The sequence below is a fragment of the Tachypleus tridentatus genome, chromosome 1 (assembly GCF_004210375.1).
Source record: "Tachypleus tridentatus isolate NWPU-2018 chromosome 1, ASM421037v1, whole genome shotgun sequence".
Taxonomy (NCBI): domain Eukaryota; kingdom Metazoa; phylum Arthropoda; class Merostomata; order Xiphosura; family Limulidae; genus Tachypleus; species Tachypleus tridentatus.
Window position 1 is genome coordinate 83560678 of NC_134825.1, and position 22851 is coordinate 83583528.

Below are 22851 nucleotides of genomic sequence, written 5' to 3' on the forward strand. Positions count from 1 at the left end.
CAAAGCCAAAATGAAGTGTTACATGTGCTGTGTTCACATGTGTAAGTGGAAGGAACCCACAGACTGTCTTCTAAGCCGTGGACAATTCCAAACAGATGCAAATCTGGGTAACATAAAGGATGAAGCATGTCAATGTTTGTTGAAGGTTGAGTGAACCAAAATGTCTAAACAGTAGAGGATGTCAGACTGAAGGGAAGCAAGAAGTGATATTTGTAAATCCATTGGGTTACAATGAGGTTCCACCGATCTTGTAGTACTTGCTGCAAGGAATGCATATGGGCATGATACAGAGAGATAAGAGTCTCCAATTATGCCCAAGTCCCCAAAAGAGACAAAAGTTCATACATAAAAAAAAAAGGTGTTGATAGTGCCCTCTAAACTAAAATATAAAAAGTTGCAGACAAAGAGGCTCAAATGAGATACAAATTGGGAAACACTCTCAGATGAACAAGATATTGAGTGGGGGTAGATAACAGAGTTCTTCACCTTGATAATCCTAAACAACATGAGCAGCTTCTCTTAAGAGAAGTTGGATGTGTGAAGAAGACTTTGTGAAAGATGGAGCAAGAAGAAACCAGTCACTCATATAATGATGGCTTTTAAGGCCACAAGAATGTAGGCAATAAGCAAACAACTGGATTATCTAACAGAAAACATAAGAGTGCCTATGCCAGCCCAAATGGGAGAGCTCTGAACTGGTAAATGTGATCTTTGTCGAAATGTCAATAATGACATGAAGCCCATGCAATAGAAATGTGAAGATTAGATTTCAACATCCAAAGCCCAGGAAATAAAGTCCATCTGGGAAACAGCTAGGATTCAATGGTGAACCAAGGAACATTACAGAAGAGTTTACAATGGGAAAGAATGATACTAGAATGCCAATCCATGGTAATCTGGGAATGACAAAACATTGGGAATAGAATCCTGGAAGCACAGGAGAAAATTGTCTGATGGTGTCCTTCATGGAAAGTTCTTAAACAGGTTCTGTGAGATGCTGACAGAAAATAAGATCTTAAGGGGTGAAGGAATTGGGACAGGTGATAATGTGGGAGGAAAAAGAGGGAGAATCCTTTTGACAAAAGTCAAATAACACTAGTTTGTTAGCCAATGAGCATCTGCAGTACATAAGGAAAAATAAAATTCAGAACTAGGTGTTGCAGTTAATAATAAAGAAGTGACAAAGACAAAGCATAACACACCTGTGATATGGTACCTAAAAATGATGACTGAGGTTTAGATGCTTCAACAGGTGAGAATGTGCCTGTTCAGCAAAGAAAGCAAGAGGAAAAAGCTGTCCAAGTTCACATGATCTTGATCTAAGGTCTCAAGTAATGGCAGAATTGTTTGTAGATTGGGAGATCCCTCAGCCTGCACAAAAGAATCCATCTTTCTCTGCCAATAACGCTTCACCTGCAGCTAATATCAGTTATTGAATACTGGTAATCACTGTAGTCACAATATTAAATTGTAAATTCATAAATATTGACTGACTACCAGCAACTGAGTGAGAAATGGAATTCACAATGAAATAAATAAATGTAACTCATAAGTGAATTATAAACAATACTTTGAAAAGCAAAAATCAGTAACTGAATATTTTTAAAACATACTAAAAAAGAAGAAATAAATGTTTGAAATCAAGCACAAGGTCTTAACACAGTTGTACCAAAGTAATAAGTGAAAACTAGGTTTAACTACATATAAGAAGACAGCTGTGTTGGAGGGATTGTTGTACCTGTATCAGTGGTGGACTATTGCATACTACTTTGCATGATTAAACACAGCTGAATCATGTGGAATTAGTAGTTTCAAGGCTAACGGCAATATCTGTAGCTGTGAGGAAGGTAAGTAACTGTATATTTAATTAGTTATAATGATGGGGCCAATCTGAGTTTTAGTTTCACTCTCAGTATACAGCTTGCTTTGGTTAGAAGTTAAAATTTTCTATTGTCATTTTGATTATGTACCCCTTCACTTCTTTAATTTGTTTATACCTAACTCTGAGCAATAACAATGTTTTAACTGTGGATGATAACCATCAATACTGAGCACATTTTTTATACTACTGCTTACTAATACCAAGCATTATTTAAAACATCAATTTTATTATTTTAATGCTCTCCGATTTTCATATTTCATTTCTGTTCTTGCTTAGCCTCTAAGCTTAACTTATTATTACATTCATTTGGCAGTGGTAGTGTTTGTTAATGTGATTTTGAAATATTAAAAATGTTATTGGTTATAAAGTTAAACAACATAATGTATATTATAAAAATGCCTGGCATATTTTGTATTACCCCATAAATGGGGTATAAACATCAAAACCAGAATAAAATAATTACTCAAGTAGTTGATATTAAATCTGAACAATTCATGAAATGTGAAATACCTTACCTGACTCATAAACTTTTACAATTGCATTGGTTAAAGTTGCCTGACCTAACAACATTTATACAAAGTAGATCAAGTTATGTGTGCTTGAACACAGTATTCTGATCACACTATAACCATATGTAAACAAAGTATCTGACCCACTTGTAATTATTTAAAGAAGTTTGACCTGATATGTTGCATAAAATAATCTCAATTGAAAGTAATAAAATATTTTTACTTGGTTGTGTTTTTAGTAAGTATTCTGAGTATCCAAGTTTAATGAACTTGTATAACATATTCTGATCTAATCTAACTACATCTGTGTGAAATATTGAAATGTAAGTGCACAAAATGTATTCACTTTAACACACACACATATATATATATTTATTTATTTGTAAAAAAAAGAAAATCAAGAGAGGTAAGATAATTATAGGAAACTAGGGCAACAGTTCTGTTATACAAGGTACTATTATACTTGTAAGCAGCTTAACAACTGAATGGGCCGGTTACAACTTCGTATTTTAGTCTCTACTCCAACAATACATACACACACAAATAGCAATGATTAGACTGTCCTGATAATTTGCATACAAATTTCTCACTAACAATGAACCACCTAATCCTAAGCTTTCAGAATAAAAATATTTTTTAATATTCTGAACTTTGTTAGTAGCCTGGTCAACCAATACTACACAAAGCAATTTCAAAACTACTGAACATTTTCTCACCTTACTCACGCTATTCATCTGATTCATATGGCTTAACATGTTTAGTCTGAAGGTTCTCTTTAAATGGCACAATAAGATAAAATAAATTTCTGTTGGTATAGGCAACTAATTCAAATGTATTTAAAACAAGTTCTAATCTTTTGATAAAGTGCTTAAAACCTTGTTCTTGTTGAAAGAGAAAAATGATTTTAATTTGTACATTTTAGTAAATTACGGTGACATTTTTAATAAACGTGTGAATTTATTATATCCTCACACTGTACAAGTGTGAATATAAAATGTGTACATTTATTCAATTGTACAAGATCAAGTGGCAAGTTATATTATTTAAGTTCCAATGTATTCTCAAAATATTTTGTCTTGTTAACCTGAAGATGACTTATGAAGGTCAAAACATTGTTCTGTACTTCAATTTAATTAAAGTTTTAATACCCATACCAGTTGTCTTGAGAATATATTTTTACTTCAAGTGGGTTTCTTGTCATCATTAATTATTTCAGTTCCATACATTAAATTCAGGGTTATTTAACATCTCTTTGTCAAACTTTGTATATTACTACACTCTGAAGAAAATAATTAGGTCAATGGCTCTTGAATTGGAAACTAAGTTCTACACTACTACTACCTTTATATACCATGTATAAATTTGGGGTAAAACTATATAGGTCAGTGTATAAACTTGGAATACCATTATACAGAACAATGTATAAGCTTGAAATAATATTATATAGAACTCACAGTATATTAATTTAAAACTAAAATCTATTTCATAAAAAAGGTTATATTTAATGCTCTTTATTTCAACTAACTTCACACAAGCAGAGAGTTTTGCTGATTATTATCAGCTTGCATAACCTTGTCACTTTGAATGAAGGGTAGACTTCCTCAGAGTACAGAGCTCAGCAGTCAAGACTAGGATTTTTACAAAGTCTAATTATTTCATTGTACAGCTACACCAATTCCATATTCATTTTTTGAGTCACTACAGGTTTTGCGCTTTTATGAAACAAACATTATTCACTGGAGGATGCTCTGTTTTAAACAACAGTGGTCAAGCATGACACAAATAGGTAATCATGTCCAACACACACCATCAAAACATAGAGATTACTTTTTGGTAGAGATTCAGTAGTTTTAATACAATTAGCATGCTAAAAGCATATACTACAAATAAATATATACAACAAATACATCAGCTAAAGAACAGTATAATATTCTTTACAGAAACACTTTATGTTACATCTTTATCAAACCTTAACTCGATAGTACCAGATTAAACATCAAGTCAAAACAGACACAAAGCAACCTGGCTGGTTTGACAGGTATAAAAACTTTGAACAGCTGCATTAACTTTATGTTTCAATTGGCTGGAGTGTCCATGTAACAATTATTTTCTATAAACAACAGTAACTGTTCTTTATAGTCAGTTCTACACATTCAGATAAGTGACCTAATGTAAATGGCTACAACTGCAGCAAGATCACAGACATGTTGGTGTTTAATATAAAAACATGTAGGTGCAAAACATGTTTTAATCCAACAGATGTTCAATTAGAAAATTTATACCACAGGAACCAATAAACTTCTTACAATATTTCAAAACCTGTAATCCAACAAAATCAAAATTTACCATACAAAGAATATCAGTGAACACTGTTTTCAACTTCTCAACATTTAGGTTATTTAGAGTCTATACAAAAATGCACCTCAATACACACTGCTTAAAATATTTTGCCACTTTATGACCATTAACACATTTTTGTACAGGTTTAAATACAAATCATAAAAACTTCTGATACTAACCAAGGTAAAAGTTGGAAACTTAAAAGTGCAAGTTGTTTCAAACTTAATAACTGCTTTTGTAACTGGCACATGTAAACAAATACATTAACCAAAAATAATTCAGCCAACTGGAATCATTTCTTTGCTCTGAAAAAAATTATAAAGATCTCCAGCCCATGCTATATGTGGTCTTTCTCTGAAATATACAAACAAATAACCCATTATCAAAGAAAGTTGATCACTTTTCACATTTAGAATCCTAACTCAGATGTTTTGCTTTAAGAAATTCTGGATGCGGAATTTCTAAGCCTACATAAACAATGTATTCTGAATACCCTCAATAGTTAAGTTTTTACTTACAATCTCATAATTCTACCACTGAAACAAATCTTCCACAAACAGCTTCTTTCAGTTAATAATAATTTTAAGCACCAGAATCAAGTCCCCTAAGTCCTACAGCTATACATTCCACTCTAAGTATTTATGCTTCTTTACATAGCTAAAATTTCTTGAGCAAAGAATTATTCTATAAATTACACACCCATTTTAATCTGTCAGTATCTTCCCTATAATAATAGAAAGAAACCTAACCTAGGTCTTACTATTCCTAAATAACAGGAGATAACACTCTTCTTACTTTTAATTATCAGTTTTTTAAACTAGACCTCAAAACACTATTAGCTCTTCTATCAAACACAGGTAAACACCAATAAAAATTTTCAAATTTTATCGATATAAAATCAACCTGAATAATTCTCTTTCTAAAAATTATACAGCATTCTTATCAAACAATTCAGTAAAATCAATAAGTTTCAATTACTTACTACTTAAATAACAATAATAGCTATAATTCTATTTCAACAGGTTTTTCAATATTTCAGAATATTTTGTTATTTTGTAATATATATTTTTCGTAATTCGAAAAGATAAATGAAACAAATGTTCACAAATATATTTCTTCACAATTCTGAAGATTCTTGTCTTTAAAGAATTAGTTTATGGATATTTTAAATTTTTGCCCATCCTAAAACATATGTTTATAGTTGCTAAGGGACAATATTTCCCTTTAGAATATAATTCTTAATGTACTGTTTCTCAAATGATTATCCCCGTCTTTCTCAGATTTTGTTAGTTCAGCATCTTTCACATCTTTTCATAATCTCATAGCATGTGGTATGAAAAACTACTTACATAACTCCACTATAAAATAACTTCAAGCAAAACTAACAGAATACCAGATTGATAATAAACAAAATCTAACAAAGTTAACATTTTCCTTACAAAGCCTTAAACAAATCTCCACCTCTACATATACCAATGTTTAATCTGCCAGCTTATAAGGTAATATCTTTAGATTATAACCCTTTATCAACAGAAGGGCAACAATTCCTCTGTACAGAGTAATTTCCACAGCAAACAGCACAGCTTCATTCTTAATGAGGCAAATTAAGTATACAAGAAATAGGAAGGAAAGAAGGGTGGGAAGTTGTGCAGAAAGAAATGAGCATCTATGTGGAAAACATTTTTCGGTAAGGAAAATGTTAACTTTAGAAATGTTACTTACCTCCCTGCACCACAAAGAGCTATAATCCACACTGAAAATGGTGAGAGGTCAGTGCAAAGAAATTACAAAGATGAGCTCATAATAATAATAAAATAACAATATCATACTTAGTAGTCAGTGAAAAAAACACAATAAATGTAACAAACTGTCAGAAGTCTAGTTTTTCTGATATCAGACTCATAATAATAATAAAATAACAATATCATACTTAGTAGTCAGTGAAAAAAACACAATAAATGTAACAAACTGTCAGAAGTCTAGTTTTTCTGATATCAGACTCATAATAATAATAAAATAACAATATCATACTTAGTAGTCAGTGAAAAAAACACAATAAATGTAACAAACTGTCAGAAGTCTAGTTTTTCTGATATCAGACTCATAATAATAATAAAATAACAATATCATACTTAGTAGTCAGTGAAAAAACACAATAAATGTAACAAACTGTCAGAAGTCTAGTTTTTCTGATATCAGACTCATAATAATAATAAAATAACAATATCATACTTAGTAGTCAGTGAAAAAAACACAATAAATGTAACAAACTGTCAGAAGTCTAGTTTTTCTGATATCAGACTCATAATAATAATAAAATAACAATATCATACTTAGTAGTCAGTGAAAAAACACAATAAATGTAACAAACTGTCAGAAGTCTAGTTTTTCTGATATCAGACTCATAATAATAATAAAATAACAATATCATACTTAGTAGTCAGTGAAAAAAACACAATAAATGTAACAAACTGTCAGAAGTCTAGTTTTTCTGATATCAGACTCATAATAATAATAAAATAACAATATCATACTTAGTAGTCAGTGAAAAAAACACAATAAATGTAACAAACTGTCAGAAGTCTAGTTTTTCTGATATCAGACTCATAATAATAATAAAATAACAATATCATACTTAGTAGTCAGTGAAAAAAACACAATAAATGTAACAAACTGTCAGAAGTCTAGTTTTTCTGATATCAGACTTCTGACAGTTTGTTCCATTTACTGCAGTTTTTTTCATTAAAGACGAGTTTATCTTTGAAAACATTATTATTACTAAACCCATGTAGTGTAACATCCAAAAGTGACACAGCTCTAAGTTGGATACCACAACCATGTTAACTAAGAAATACTCTTTGTCCAACAGTGGTAGAGCAAGAGAAGTTATCCTAAGAATCTTTTGTTGAATGTTAAAGATGCTAATGCCAACAGAATAGCGTATCACACCATCCATTACTGCACACCAGAGAACAGAATGCAAGTGTGTACTGTAACTAGGGTTACAGTATTTATTTATCTAAATATTTAGATGAAAGCAGTAGCATCCCATACCCATGTCCAAAAATGAACTCTACACCCAACTGACTAGACTTAACCACTGGAAATAGTTTGGTTCATTATGTAGTGGGATGTTTTGTATTACACTACCAAATAACACCCCAGCCTAATTCCAGGTGATTAATAAGTTGATTAATAAGAGGAAACCCTGAACCCAGAAATACAATGAAGGAAAAATTCCATTAGTACCAAGAAACTTCCATGCAGGAAGGGCAAATGAAACAAGCCACAAAAGAGGCTTATCATCAGAAAAGCTGAATCACCTTGCCAATGAACAGAGGAAAAGCAAGCATGAAGATGGAGGACAGAAAAGTCTGGATGAAACAATGGTGAGTGAAGGCAGATAAGAAGAGATGTAGATAGAGGAAGAAGTAACAAAGGAGGGAGTTGGAGATAGAAAAGTGGCAGGAAAAAGAGCTGAGACAGCCAGGAAATAGCTATCAGTTCGTTGGTTGGTCAGTTGATTTAGTGTTTTATGGCACAAAGCAGCTAGGCTATCTGTGCAAAACATCTGGTAAAAAGTAAATTTAGTAAAATTCATAAAAGAAAATTAAGGTAAAACAAAACAAAGTTTAAAAAAAAACATAAATTGTACAAAACCAATGTTTACATCTAGTCTACAACGTTAAGAGAAAAACTACAGTAAAAAACTAGATAAAAGAACATGATGAGATAAAAAAACTGTGACCAATGCATAGTCTAGTTAGAACAACTTTCTCTTTTCGATCCTCATGGAAGCAAGACGGCCAAAGTCCAATACAGGGTTTTATTTGGAAAAGATTGTTTTCACGTTGCTCAATCCAAGTCAAGTGCCAGCTGGCATGGAGCTGATCCTTGAATACAGGACCATAGTCCATGTATGGAACAGGCACAGCAGTGATAGTGCCAGAGCAGATAGACTTAGCTGCAGTGTCGGCAAGCTCGTTCCTGCAAATAGCAACGTGGCCCTGAATCCAGAAAAACTGGATAGATGTAGATGTTAAACAGAAATGGACCAGTCGGTTTTGAATATTGGCAAGAACAGGGTATGAACCAATGTGAAGCGATTCCAGTGCCAGTAGAGAACTAATTGAGTCAGTATAAATAGTGCAGTTTGAGTACTGCTTAGCTTCTATGTGATCCAAAGCAAGACAAATGGCATACAGTTCAGCAGTGAACACAGAAACTGTAGAGGGGAGTCTGCACGCAACCACCGAACCACAACAAACCATGGCAGAGCCCACACAGTCACCTGATTTCGAACCATCTGTATAAATAGGAATGGAAGGATGGTTCGAAAGATGTTCAGCAAATAGCAGACAGTATTTCCAATCAAGAATGCCTACTTTTCTCAGATGACTTAGGGATAGGTCACAATTGGGAACTGTAAGAAGCCATGGTGGGATGGGCTGACCAGTGGATACAGCAATGTTATCCAAGGACAGACCCAATTCATCCAACTGCTCCTGGAGATGAAGGCCATAAGGAACAATGAAAGACCATCTGTTCTGAAAACATATGGCCCACAGATGAAGGAAAACACAACAGTAAAGACAGTTGCAAACTGCAGAGGTGCAAATAAGGTTCATGAGACTCTATGTATAAGCTCTGAACTGGGAAAAGCCCGAGTGCAGAGCCAAAGTCCTTGATGATGAATAGGGTCTAACATCTTTAAGACTATGACTGGCAGTGTCATAGACCAGTGATCCATAGTAGAGTTTTAATCGAATAAGAGCACGATATATCTTTAGCACAGAATGTCAATCCACTCCCCAAGTGGTGGAAGAGAGGACACGGAGGATGTTCAATGCTCTTGTACATTTAACCTGTAGCTCCTTGATTTGTGGTATAAAGATCAGCTTACGGTCAAAGATAAGCCCCAAGAACCGATGAAGGGCCAGTTTGAGTTCCACCAGTGTAAAGGAACGATTACAGTCATGGAGACAATCAGCTCAAAAGGAAAGAGGTGACTGCTCTGCCCGAGTCTTGATGGCTAAGAAAGAGGAAGAAGAAGCAAAAGTGCTAGATACCTGGCAAAAGCTTTCACCTAGAGTATCGGCAATGCTCAGGATATCAGCTACTATGTGGCCATCAGAGAGCAAAATTGAGAGGGGGACAGAATTATATTGCCCACTGACTTTTCGAATCTTGTCCTAAAGGACTTTGGAACTGGTGGTAGAAGATATTCTGGTGGTGAACTTAATTCAAGATTCCTTCTGGCTTGGTGGGTATGACGTCAAACCACATCGCTTTCCAGAGTGTGGAATATCTACAGAAAGTATCCCAAGCCCTTTTTTAGCCTTCTGTGCCATGTGGTAGGCAGGACTCCACCACACACGAGGATATCATGGAAAACATGCCAAGGTTTTAAGAATACATTGAGCAGCTGCTTGTATAATACAGTCAGTTACTGCTGCCACACAGTTTCCTATTGATGGCTGACAGATGATGGCAGGATAAAGTTCCATGAGAGCAGTGAAAGAAGGTCAGTTTGCCTGATCCAACTTCCACCGTGGCACACAGGTCGGGTGGCATCGACCTCGACCAGTCTCTCTCAAGATTATAGGAAAATGATCACTGCCCTGTGGATTATTGCCAACCTTCCGTGAAAAATGGGAGAATAATGAAGGGGCAATTTGAGAGGTCAGTAGCAGTAAAGGACTGACCAGGTGCATGGAAATAAGTAGAAGAACCAGTATTGAAAAGAGAAAGGTTGTGATCAGAGAGCATACGCTCTGCAGAGCAACCTCTCCTATGAATATCAGCACTTCCCCAGAGGGGATGATGTCCATTAAAATACCCCAGGATGAAAAAGGGAGATGGCAACTGTTCAATGAGAGCATCAAGGTCTGATTGATCATAGGTCTCTCCAGGTGACAGGTAGAGAGAACAAACAGTGATGGTATGACCCAAGGAAACACGGATGACCACGGCCTCCAAGGGTGTGTTGAGTGGCAAAGACAGGGTAGGCACATGCTAATCAACCAACAGTGCCACCCCTCCATGCACTTGTCCATCACACAGCCTGTCATTTCTGTCCAAAGAAAACTGCCGAAAGGTGACTGTATCGGCAGGTTTCAGAAATGTTTCCTGTAAGGAAAGAAATACAGGATAGTAGGAAGCAATCAATGTTTTGATATAATCCAGATTAAAACATAAATCCTCAACAGTTCCACTGTATCAAGGTGGCCATTTTTAATGATGTTTAGGCGAATTGGCTGGAGAACCCTTCTATTTACGACCACGTCTTTTTTCCTGACTGTCTTTATTCAGAGGAGGTCTATCGACCTCCATGGATCCTGCCCTGGGTCAGTTGGGCAGGTATTTGTTGTTGGAAGGGGATTCCAGTGACTGAGGATGCAAACGAATGATTGTTTTGCAACTTGGGGTGGGAGAAAAAGATGTATCTGAAGAAACACCTGTGCCTGGATACAAAGGATGTGGATCAAGGGGTTTGTTGGAATGTATGGGAGGAACAGAGATGGGTTTAGAAATGAGTCATCAACTTTTTTAACCAGGGAGGTCAAAAGACTTTTCATTTGTTTGGAGAACAATTCTTTTGGAGGCACAGATAGATCTGTCTGCACTCCCACTGTAGTTGTGAAATGAAGTGCAGCAGCATACATCTGAGATGAGGTTGTGGACTGCAATTTTTGAGCCTCAGGATAAGTAATGTTATGAATCATTTTCAAATGCTGCACCTCTTTTTCCAACCACTTACAGCAAGATGAAAGTAGGCATTGTCATTGATGCAATGAGGGTCCATTTCACACTTGTAGGCATCGAGGTCCTTGCTACTGCAACGAGCACACATCAAGAAACTATGACATGATGTCTTTGAATGACCAAACCGCTGACACTGGAAACATCGGAGAGGGTTTAGAATGTATGGCCGTACTCTGCAACTATGATTACCTGCCTTGATGGTGGCAGGCAGATATGGTGAAATAAATGTGAGAACGAGGACATTGGTCAGCACCATAATTCCATCTTTTCGAGTAGATATACGTCTCACTGCAGAAACTCCTTAGGTGGAGAAACCAGTGAGAATCTCTGACTCTGGGATGTTCTTCAAATCCCTCTCAACAATAACTCCTCATGACAAATTCACAGTAGCATGAGGTATAACCTCAATAAGTATATCCCCAATTGCCTTTGCTTTGAATGCAAGAGGAGTTCACTGTGTTGAGATGTGAAGGTTTTCATCAATATGTCACCAGATCCAAGGTTCTTTACTGACTTTGGAGAGCCAGCTAGTCCCTCTTGTCCCTTCTGAATGAAAAGGGGAGGCATTTGCCCTAAAGGTTTGTCTGAGAGTGAATGCAATTTAAGAAAATGAGGCAGAACAGGTGGTACAAAAAGTGAGGATTGCTGCTCAGAATCTTCAAGATGTGGGTGTTTACCTATAGACTGTTTTATCACTATTTTATTAAGATTTTTAATGGGAGTGTCCATAATAAAGAAAGGTAAATTTTGGTGACTACTGACCCCACCTACTGCAGCAATGTCAGGGTTTTGTGAGCACCATACCCAAACATCAGCATGAGATGCAATGCTGTTGAGAACACCTGTTGAGAACATCCAACACTGGGACTTATTTGACCTCAGCCCGAGTGGACCAGCTGATTGACCCAAGGGGAACCACCCCAAGGCTGCCCACCTACAGGAATTCAAGGCCAAAGTGGTGTGTTAGGGTTGGACCCATGAACCATCAGGATCCTCTCCTCTCCTTCACGGGTTGCCATGCACAGCAAACATGTGGGTGGATGTTTAGATCCCAGTGGAGGTAAACTGAAAGAATAGAACCTTCCCTGTACAGAAATACACATCGAGGGGAATAACTATCAGAAGGACTGAACATGGAGTATCAACAATGAATGAAATCATTTAGAGAAGAAGGAGAATGGGAAGAGAGACAGATGTGTAGTTCCATTCCTGGCTGAAAACATTAGCAGTCAGAGCAAGAAGACAGGGAACTAGAGATTCCAATGTCTCAAATGTATGATGAAAAACATATCACCAAAGAAAATATAGAAATTCTGAAAAGAAAGAGGCAGCAAACATACCTGGAACATTTTGACATTTAATATTTCATAGGTAATAAATGATCACTTTTGGGAAGGGTATATATCAGCTCTTTCTAATGTAAAATATTCATATATTTAGATCATAAAGATGCTTTCAGATAAATTATTTAACTTTTGCAATATGAAAATATCACTTCTACTTAATGAAATTTGAAAACCAAGGAATATGGAACAACTTGGAGAACTAGGACTAGTGAAAAACAACAACACTGCAATAAGTAGTACCCAAGCCATGTAACCATTCTGTAACAGGTAAGAATCTGCAAACACAAAAGTCAATGAGTGACAAAGATCATCCATATACCTCAGAACAATGCACAACATAATCAAGAAGGATCTTCAACTAGAAAAGCAACATATAAGGATACAAGTTGTTTCCACAATGGATCTATTCAACCATTGCATAACTTCTATAACTTGTTAATAAAACAGGAATTAATGCTGTTTTACTCAAAAACATACCAACCAAGTTGCTAGATACCTACATATGGATATCTGTATACGAAACTTGTTGAAATAGGCATTGCAAAATGATTTTAACTACACTTAGATGAATTATGGAAAACATGCAGGGAGAAACAGTGTGCTTAGCACATAATAGCCTGGTAATGGAGCCTTTTGAAATGAAAACTATGCTACAAGGATATAATCAATATTCCTTTTAATTAGAAAGACTATTACTGGATGAGATGAGACATTGCAGTTTCAAAATTATTTTAGTAAAACACTCAACCTCTTGTGTATGGAAGTACATTGTGCTAATGTAATAGTAAATTAATAAACAACAATTTACAAGTGTAATTGTTTTACTTACAGGATAATACTACATGCTTTCCCAAATCACTGTAGTGTCACCTTTTAAATGACTGTCACTTTTCTATTAGTGCTCCAATGTCTTATAATACCTAAGCAAAAATATTATCCTTTAAGTGGAAAAAAACACAATAACATTAGAACCTTATAGAATAAACACTGCAAAACAACCAGTCATAATACTGAAAACCATGAATCTTCACTAACAAGAATATCTAACAGAACAAGGAGCTGAAACAGTAACAGATGAGATTTAGATTTTTTCAAAGTGTGATACAGCCCAGAATATGTTGTTTCTGCTTGCAAGAAAGGTGACAGAATCAATCAATCATTGGCATATTTGTGGTTCTTGTGCACATGATAAAAAAAGAACAACCTAGATGCATATGAATGGTAATTAAAAATACATATCTGAAATATCCAACTTTGTTACACACCAGACCTTTAATTGGAATGATAATTGATAGAAATTCTCCTCTTATAATTAAAAATAGTAAAAAAAACATTATTTGGGGCAAAATGGATTCAAGATGAGTCTCCAATCCACTTGCATGCATTGCCTACCTATACAATAAGCTTTCAAAGAAAATATATTTACATTTTTAAAGGTAAGAAAAAATATTTCAGTTCATTGTGACAAGTTTTTGAGGAAATAATTGTAAACATTTGCCTTTTTTAGATTTAAATTTCTGATCTGTATTTCTTTCCACAATGTCATTATCGTTCCCTGCTAGTACAATGGTATGTCTTCAGATTTACAATGCTAAAATCAGGGGTTCAATTCCCCTCGGTGGGCTCAGCATGTGACTTTGCTATAATCTAAAATTTTGCTCCCCAGTAGCTCAGCGGTATGTCTGCGGACTTACAACACTAAAATCCAGGTTTCAATACCCGTGGTGGGCAGAGAAAAGGTAGCCCTTTGTGCAGCTTTGTGCTTAGTTCAAAACAACTTTTAATAATTTCATCCTTTCAACCATTGGTATGGTATAATCATCAGTTAAAAATAGTTTTTAATGTATTTTAGCCCCCCAGTGGCTCAGCGGTATGTCTGCAGACTTACAACGCTAAAAACCGGGTTTCAATACTTGTGGTGGGTAGAGCACAGATAGCCTATTGTGTAGCTTTGTGCTTAATTCAAAACAACAATGTCATTAAATTATTAAACAAGTTTTATTCTATGAAACTGTAAATTTTCCTTTTGTTTTGATCTGAAAAACACACAGTTTCACTGTGTTTCTGATTGCTGGCATACAATAAAATTAATGTTTTATTATGATATCAAACTATGAGCAAATATAATTTTTTTATTGTTAGTAAGAAGGTTTCATTTAATATGTGATAAGTTTAAACCCATTTTATATATTCACTTATATATATTCTTTTTTTTTCAAATTTGTGTTTGGTACCTTTCTTTGGCCTTTCAAGTAGTTACTTTGACCTACAAAGCCTAACAAACAGCAGACTTGTGAATGAAAAACTCTGATACAGTTGTATGTAAAATAATGTAACTAAGTCTACCCTTATTTTGTTTTGTTTTTCTCAAAATAATAAGTGAAATTAAGTATAAAATGACAAATCAAGTTTTTTGGAAGTTTATTTAAAAAAATCAAAATTGTAATTGTTGCAAAAGTTATTCAAAACTATCTTCTCTTTCAGCAATGTATCACATAGCTAAGATTTTTATCAATGTGGTCTACTCTCTATAGAAGTTACTAAACTGGAAGCCATACTAGCTTGTACAGGTAACTTTCATTGTATGGTTAAAGCATTAGCCTATGACTTCTCAAAGCTGAGATACAGTTACATCACACATTGACAGCTAAGACTGAGAAACAGTGACTGGTGAAAAAGTCAATAAAAACTACACTATTCAAGCTAGGAGATTGAATGAGTATCTTTTGTTAAAAATGATTGTGGCTTTACCCCTAGAGATATAGTACATTCAGAATATTCACAAAAATTTTGGTTTTAGCATTCTGAAATGATCCCAGAATCTAAATTTGTCAGTTTGAACCATTTTATTTATAAAATTAAATAAAATGTTTTGAAATAGTTTTTGTATTGAAAAATGACTAAAAGTTTACTTTTGATAATGCATTCAGTGTAATGGTTTACTTTTACCTCTCAAGCAATGTAGAGCTAAAATTTTTAAGCATTTTAGAATATTATTGGGTGAAAGAACCTTGTCATTCTGATTTTCCAAAACAACCTTTTCTTCATCAGTGATTAAGTTTAAATCATCTATCCCATAATGAAAGCCAGAGTTTTTATGGTTCTTTTCTGTATTTACATTATTCACTATTACTGATTATTTGAAAACCATTAGTATGGTACTTAAACACAATAGTACTTAAAATGGCACTGACTGTGGGTATACTAGGTTTGGATGGCTTGTCTACTGGTAATTTTTTTGTAAGCAGCAATTCCGAATAGTGGCTTTCAAAAATCAAGCCTAAACCCCAATAGACATAAATAACAAAATCAAGGATAAATGCCATAACAAGTATAAAACAGAATTGGATGAAAAAATTACAGAACTAAAAAGAAAAGATAAATAAAGAAATTAAAATGGACTACCAATGACAGTAGTGGAGACTATAACATCACAGTTGTTTCAAGTTTAAAAGTGAAAACAGTAATTTCCTGAAAAGCAAATGGTGGGTTTAAGTTTTTTTTTATTTTAACAAAGGCAGTGCTTCGTTGTTTGCATGTTATAATATTATAACTACTTGTAATGATTAGAACTGGGCTGTAAACTTAATCAATACATTCAATTACATATGAACATAGATTTTAAATATTAGTGTCATATAAAACAATCAATTAATTGAAATTAATGCTTCCAATTATTTCAACTAGTCAAGTAATTCAAGTATTTCTATTTCTTTTTGTTAATTCAAAGTTGTTCAGTTTAGTAAGTTAATGTGACAACTCAAGAAAATAAGCAATCAAGATTCATTTCTATTACCATTATTTATTACAACCATCCAAGTCTCCTGTAAGAATAGTCAATTAGTTAAATGTAATCAACTAATGAGTACAATGATTAATCAATTATAAAATCACACTGATCATCCAGCTCTAAGAATTACCCATTTGGAAAAATAAAACTGTTTAAACTGGAGCCATGGTATACTGTCTTTTTCAACATTAAACTTGGGATTCTCTCATACCATTGTCTTCAAAATACAAGAGAAAGAAATAAAAATTTATCAGAATTGGATACAATGGTTAATATTTTTATATTCTATCTTCTGAAATACCAATATTTTTCTTTCCTATGTATTTCAGACTAAAAAAAATATAATCCAATCTATAAAACAAATATTAAACACAATGCAAAGAAAGGGGACTATAGTCAGTGGCTCTAGGATTCTCTAAGTTGTGTGTATATGTATGTGAACAACTACTACTACTACCTTAGGCTTTAATCCTATCAGTCTCCCAAATGATTACGTACAGGCCTTCAAGTTATCTCTCACATTTCTTTTCTTAAAAAATAAAAACAAGTGAATAGATCTTGATTTATTATCACAAGAGAACATTTAAATTTCCAAAATCTTTTTAGAAACCATCCTCAGAACCTTTTCCAATAAGTCAATAACCTTTCTTTGATACATATACCAAAACTGAATATAATATTCCAAATGATACGTAACTATTGATTTTTATAATGTGATAACTGCCTCTTTGCCTTTTAATTAATAAATCTATAAACACACCCAAATAGTCTATCAGCTTTTCTATTAGCAATAGAGCACTGCCTCAACACCATGATCAAGCAAAATCTACAAAATCTGTATTTATCAAAATATTAACAAACAAAATAGTAGTCATTACATAAAAACGTTTATTGCAATTGCACTCAATCATTAAATAAAACACTGCACTACAAGATTCTTGAATGTAAAAACTAACACAGCTTTGGACTTATTAAGCAAGCTGATTTTATGAGTAGAACAATAAAACAACCCATAAATGTTTATTATTCTGGGGTAAGTGAAATTTTGGTATTTCAACTACTTTTAACAGTAACACTGAAGACCTTTTAGTTTTAAAATTATGTAATGGTACAGCAATTCTTGCATTATTTATACATATAAGGTCAACAACAGATGGGCAACACAACTATTTTTTTGTTATGTGAAAAACTATCCATAGTGACCACATAAATTACGAAATAGAAAGTTCAGTGGCACTTTCATGATAGCAAAAGCTTTTGGTATCTCATCTCCTCCCACAAGTGCTTTAAACTGTAGTAAACAACAGGACTTTTACAATATACTTATAAGTAATAAAGTATATGTCCTTAACTTTTAACATTATTTCAAATTAAATCATGTCTATTTTGAAATGTGTTTTCCAATGCGAATAGTTAAAATATTAATACAGACTACTAGACTAACACAGTGAAACCACTCCAGGGTATGAACTATGCTAAAATAAAGGAACAACTCAGGTCACTTACCTCACGCGTCCGCCGCATCGTTGACAGGATAAGCCTTGCCATCCTGGGTCACACAAACATCTTCCATCACGGCAAGATCCGTGAACACATTCAACGTCACCGCATTTTCCTTCTGCCAAAATAGTCTCAATGCACATAAGAAGTGTAAAAAAAAACAGTAAAAAACTTCTTGATATATTTAATATTATTTTTCTTTTCCTAAATATCACCCACAAAGACAATTGCCACATTGATAGGCCATTTCCCATCACAATACTAAATCTACCATGTCAACCCCCTGCTGCTGACAACACACAGCTAAGCGCCCCTTCGTGTTAAAATATACAAAACTTCACATTTTAAAAAAATAATTTCGATTTTTTAAGTTTTTATTATAGTTAATTATCACAACTTGAAAGATTTGTGTGTTACTATAGCAAAAACGAAATAAAATTGTCTATCTTCTCCCGTCAAACATTTTTAATCTTTCAAAGTAACCCTCCGGTAGTACATCGGTTAGACTGAGGATTTATAACGCAAAAACTGGAGGTTCGATACCTGAAACAGTCCAAAGTAACTTTATGTTTAATAACAAACAAATACTCTCTTTTAAGGCCAACATGGTTCTCTGTTTTTACGCCCTATAACTATGAACGTTCTACATCATTCTGATATTGTGAGTTTTTAAAACGATTTCATTTGGCGTCAATAAAATAACATGTCAGTTAACCAAATCTAAAAGTCACAGTAGCTCGTTTACCTTCAGCAAATATCAAGCTTCAAAATATAAGCCTTTAAAAAATCTAAATAAATTAGGATAACGATTTATTATTTAAGATTAAAGCTACACCATGGGCTACCTGTGCTTTACTCACCACTGGTATCGAAACATGTATTTTTGGTTGGAAACCTGCAAAGGTATGCTGAACGACTAAGGAGCGATTTGAGATTAGAGAATGTACATCGTTAATTAATTTTGTTGTCACTCGTGTAATCTTTTTTTAAGGTATTGTTTACAGCCCTATATTTGTATACCCAGCAGCCAATTGGAATATAAAAAATTAAGTACCTTGGATTTAAAACAAACAAACTGCTAGCTATTTTGCTGACACTCGTGGAATTATAATTGTCACGCATTGAATAGTATCGATAATTTCATAGTTTTTTACAAAAACTTCAGAGTATAATAATAATGTCAAACACACTGTATCTACTATATCTAGTACTGACGAAGCCTTTCATCCAATTCTAGGACTCTTCAAGCAGACTGGGATACAATTAAGTAGCTAACTCAATACATATATATATATATACGTGGACACCATCGTGTATTTTCTTAAATTTTCAATTGTTGCTAAGTTTGTACTGCAAGCCAACAATGGATTTAATTTTCAAATAATAAAAATATATGTATCTAATGCAAATGAACGAGTCAAATGTCTCAGTTAAACAAATCTTTCTTAATATTTAATTGTTCATCATGAACTATTGCGAACACTTAAATGAGAAATTATTACTCAGAAAAATAATTTCATTCGAATCTTTACTGAGCTGATGTTCACGTTTTACCTAGTCCCGACGGCTAAGGCACACGACTCGTAATCCGAGGGTCGCGGGTTCGAATCTCCGTCACACCAAACATGCACCCCTTTCAGCCGTGGAGGCGTTATAATGTGACGGTCATTCCCACTATTCGTTGGTAAAAGAGTAGCCCAAGAGTTGGTGGTGGGTGGTGATGACTAGCCGCCTTCCGTCTAGTCTTACACTGCAAAATAGGGGAAGACTAGCGCAGGTAGCCCTCGTGTAGCTTTGAGCGAATTTTAAAAACAAACAAACGTTTTGCCTTTTTGTATGTGTGTGTATCTGTAATGATGAATTTGAAAGTTATAGGAAAGTGGCAATTACTTATTAGCTAAGAAACATCTAGATTTTTCTGGTGTTCAGAAACTATTTTGTCTTATGTCAGATTACAACGTATTCAAATCTTGGAAATATTTTATTAACGTGGTATTCGCAGGTGAAGCTGGAACGAATCGGTAAGTACTAAATATTACAGTAACGAAGGGCTGGAAAAATTTTTCCACCATTTTTAAGAGACGAAAACGAATACAAACACAAAAAAGATGTAAACATAACTGTAAAACAAAAAGTACCAATCTTTGCTTTACACGAATGTAGCCTATCAAGACCGTGTTTGAACTTTACATATTAATTTTATGGTTATACTAAAATAATCCAGTTGTTGTTTTAGTCCCATTTGAACCAAGATGTTGTATGATGGTATAAATACCGTACAACGTGTGGAATTTATAACAAGATCCAGCTGAAGCAACATAATCTCAAAAAAAAAAAAAAATGTTGGGTCGTCTTTGCAAAAGATAACCTTGGATATTACTAATTTATTCTGTTACATTGTAAGAGGTCACTGATATATATACCTATCATTATCAACTACTTCACAAAGTGGACCAAGGTTTATACATTGATCAATAAGTAGTTTTGGCGTTCCCAATGTTTTAGTTGATTATTATTGAACATTTCCAATCATGCAGATTGAAATTTTTTAACGATGCACAGTTGTATTAAGTATTTTCATGTTCCAGTACAAGTGTTATTTAAAATAATCGAATGCAGACTGTACGTATACAGCCAGGTAGTAAATGACACATATAATGCCATATTAAGTTTCTTTAGTTTGTACCAAACTTGTATATGAAAGAAATACAATTGTAATGTGATGTCAATGTTAATAAATTTCCATGATGGTTAGCCTATTTCAGTCATTTGTACAAGAACCAATGCTTGTAGCTTACCCTCTTTTTCTCACTGTAACGGGCTATTTTCATATCATAATCAGACAGTAGTGAAACGAATGTAGATGAGTTACAAGGTGTCTGTATTATCTGTTATCATCTAGACCATAACACTGAGTTGCCCAGTTCTGGTCAAGGACAAGACAAGGTGGAATCTGAAGGACTGGGACATCCACAAAAGCATTGTTCGCAAATGTTATACATTTGAGTGCACGTAAAGCCCGTAGTACTGTAAATTAAGAAAAAGTAACATATCTATATTGTGTATCTAAAAGCAACTTTAGACAAAAATTTCTTGTAACTAGAAATTTAGAATTTAGACACATAATTATTTAGCTGAGCTTCTGTATAATCAAAATTTGATTGACTTTATATTACACTCTTGATTTTTTCTAGTTAAGGTCAAATAGTTAATTTTACTTTATTCTGCCTACTTCTACACTACGAAATGGAAGAAGCCTTTTCTTGAAGTTTTCTGTCAGAATCCTTGGAGATACCACTGACTACCTTGCAATCAACGAGACACAAAAACCGGATTGATGCTAGAGTTAACAGAATCAGGGTAAAAGGATGAAGACACATTGCTTATCAACTCGTTGTATATATAAGTTTTATCCTAGTTACAAATGAAATGATCCATAAATCGCAAGGGGCTCCAATACTACAGCTTGTCATAAACCACCTGACAACTTCTAGGCCTCCAAGAGAGGGCTCTATCAAGATGGGTTTGCCTGCAGTAGCTGACACCCTAATGGAGCCCAACAATTCTGATACTCCAGTTGATGATTTCATCCCAGAACTGACACAAACCCTAGTTAAATCAGAGATGTTTAAAATGTCAGAGAGTTAGCATAACACTGTAAAATTTCCCATTGGAGTAGGTTCCATTAAGAAACACCACTGTCACCTTATGAGTTTGCACCTTTGGAAGGAGCACCAATTTTCTAAAGTGAAGAAGCCTCCTTTGGAACTGAAGTCATTTCAGAGATTATCTTAACACTGGGAGGGTCAACCTACATTAACACAAGGGACCATAGACCCATCCATTCAACCAACAACAAGGAAAATATCAATAACCAGTAACATCAACATAAAAGTATTCCTATTATCCGCTGCTACCATGTCATCGTGTTTGTAGACTCACACTTGAAATTTTATTGAACTACTATTGTAGGAATATACGTGAATAGATCTGGTTGCAAATTCTCGACTACAATTCATATTTTAATATTATGTATTAGTTAATTTCTTAATTCAGAAGTAAATATCCAAAAATCCTAAATATCGATTTTTGTTTGTCATGTGGATGTCTTGAATGTAGCTTTGGTTCAAATCAGATGTTTGTTAATAATCTCTTACGAATTAGGAACTCAAATTACCGATTACAACCTAGAATATAAAATATGAACTTTTTAGCTTTTGTGTTTGCTGAGATATTACTACATTTACTGACACAAATACAGTGGCCCTGCTCACCTCTATCCATTTTTGGAACACTTGTTTATGTATATCTACTTCTATCTGTGACGTGTGAATAACCAATCGAAAGCTCAGAATGCCCCTTAGTAGCTTTCTCAGCTTCTTTGAAACTTTCCGGTGGCAAACTCGTTTTTTTATGCAAGATTTCAAGTAGTTAGGTAATATTTTAGTGAGTTCGAAATTTCATATTTTTTAGACCCAAGTATGGCCTAGTTACTAAGCTTGATAAAATATAGTGGAATTCTGTGGTATTGGTATACCAATTTATTATTTTCGGTTATTATAAAATGTATATACAAATCCTTAAAAATATTTGGTTTCATATCCTCCACCTGCAGAATATGATAAGGCTTAACAATCTATGAGAAAGAGCAAACGAGTACAAAGTTCGTAATTAGAAGAGGTAATTGTTTTCTATAATATTTTACTTACTTTAAGAAAA

The 22851-nt window shown here is 34.0% G+C and overlaps 1 protein-coding gene across 4 annotated transcripts in view; it reads right to left on the minus strand.

Annotated features, from left to right (window-relative positions):
- Window positions 1-18444, minus strand: part of LOC143253897 (attractin-like protein 1) — a 63232-nt gene extending 44788 nt beyond the window's left edge. For 2 of the 4 annotated variants that reach the window (XM_076508470.1, XM_076508455.1), the window contains exon 1: window positions 18139-18444. In XM_076508470.1, the coding sequence (XP_076364585.1) occupies window positions 18139-18386 (248 nt within the window). In that variant the 5' untranslated portion in view covers window positions 18387-18444. Of the gene's footprint in view, window positions 1-4910; window positions 5086-18138 lie in introns of all 4 variants that reach the window. The other 2 variants (XM_076508479.1, XM_076508462.1) reach the window with 2 other exon arrangements.
- Window positions 18445-22851: the final 4407 nt, after the last annotated feature.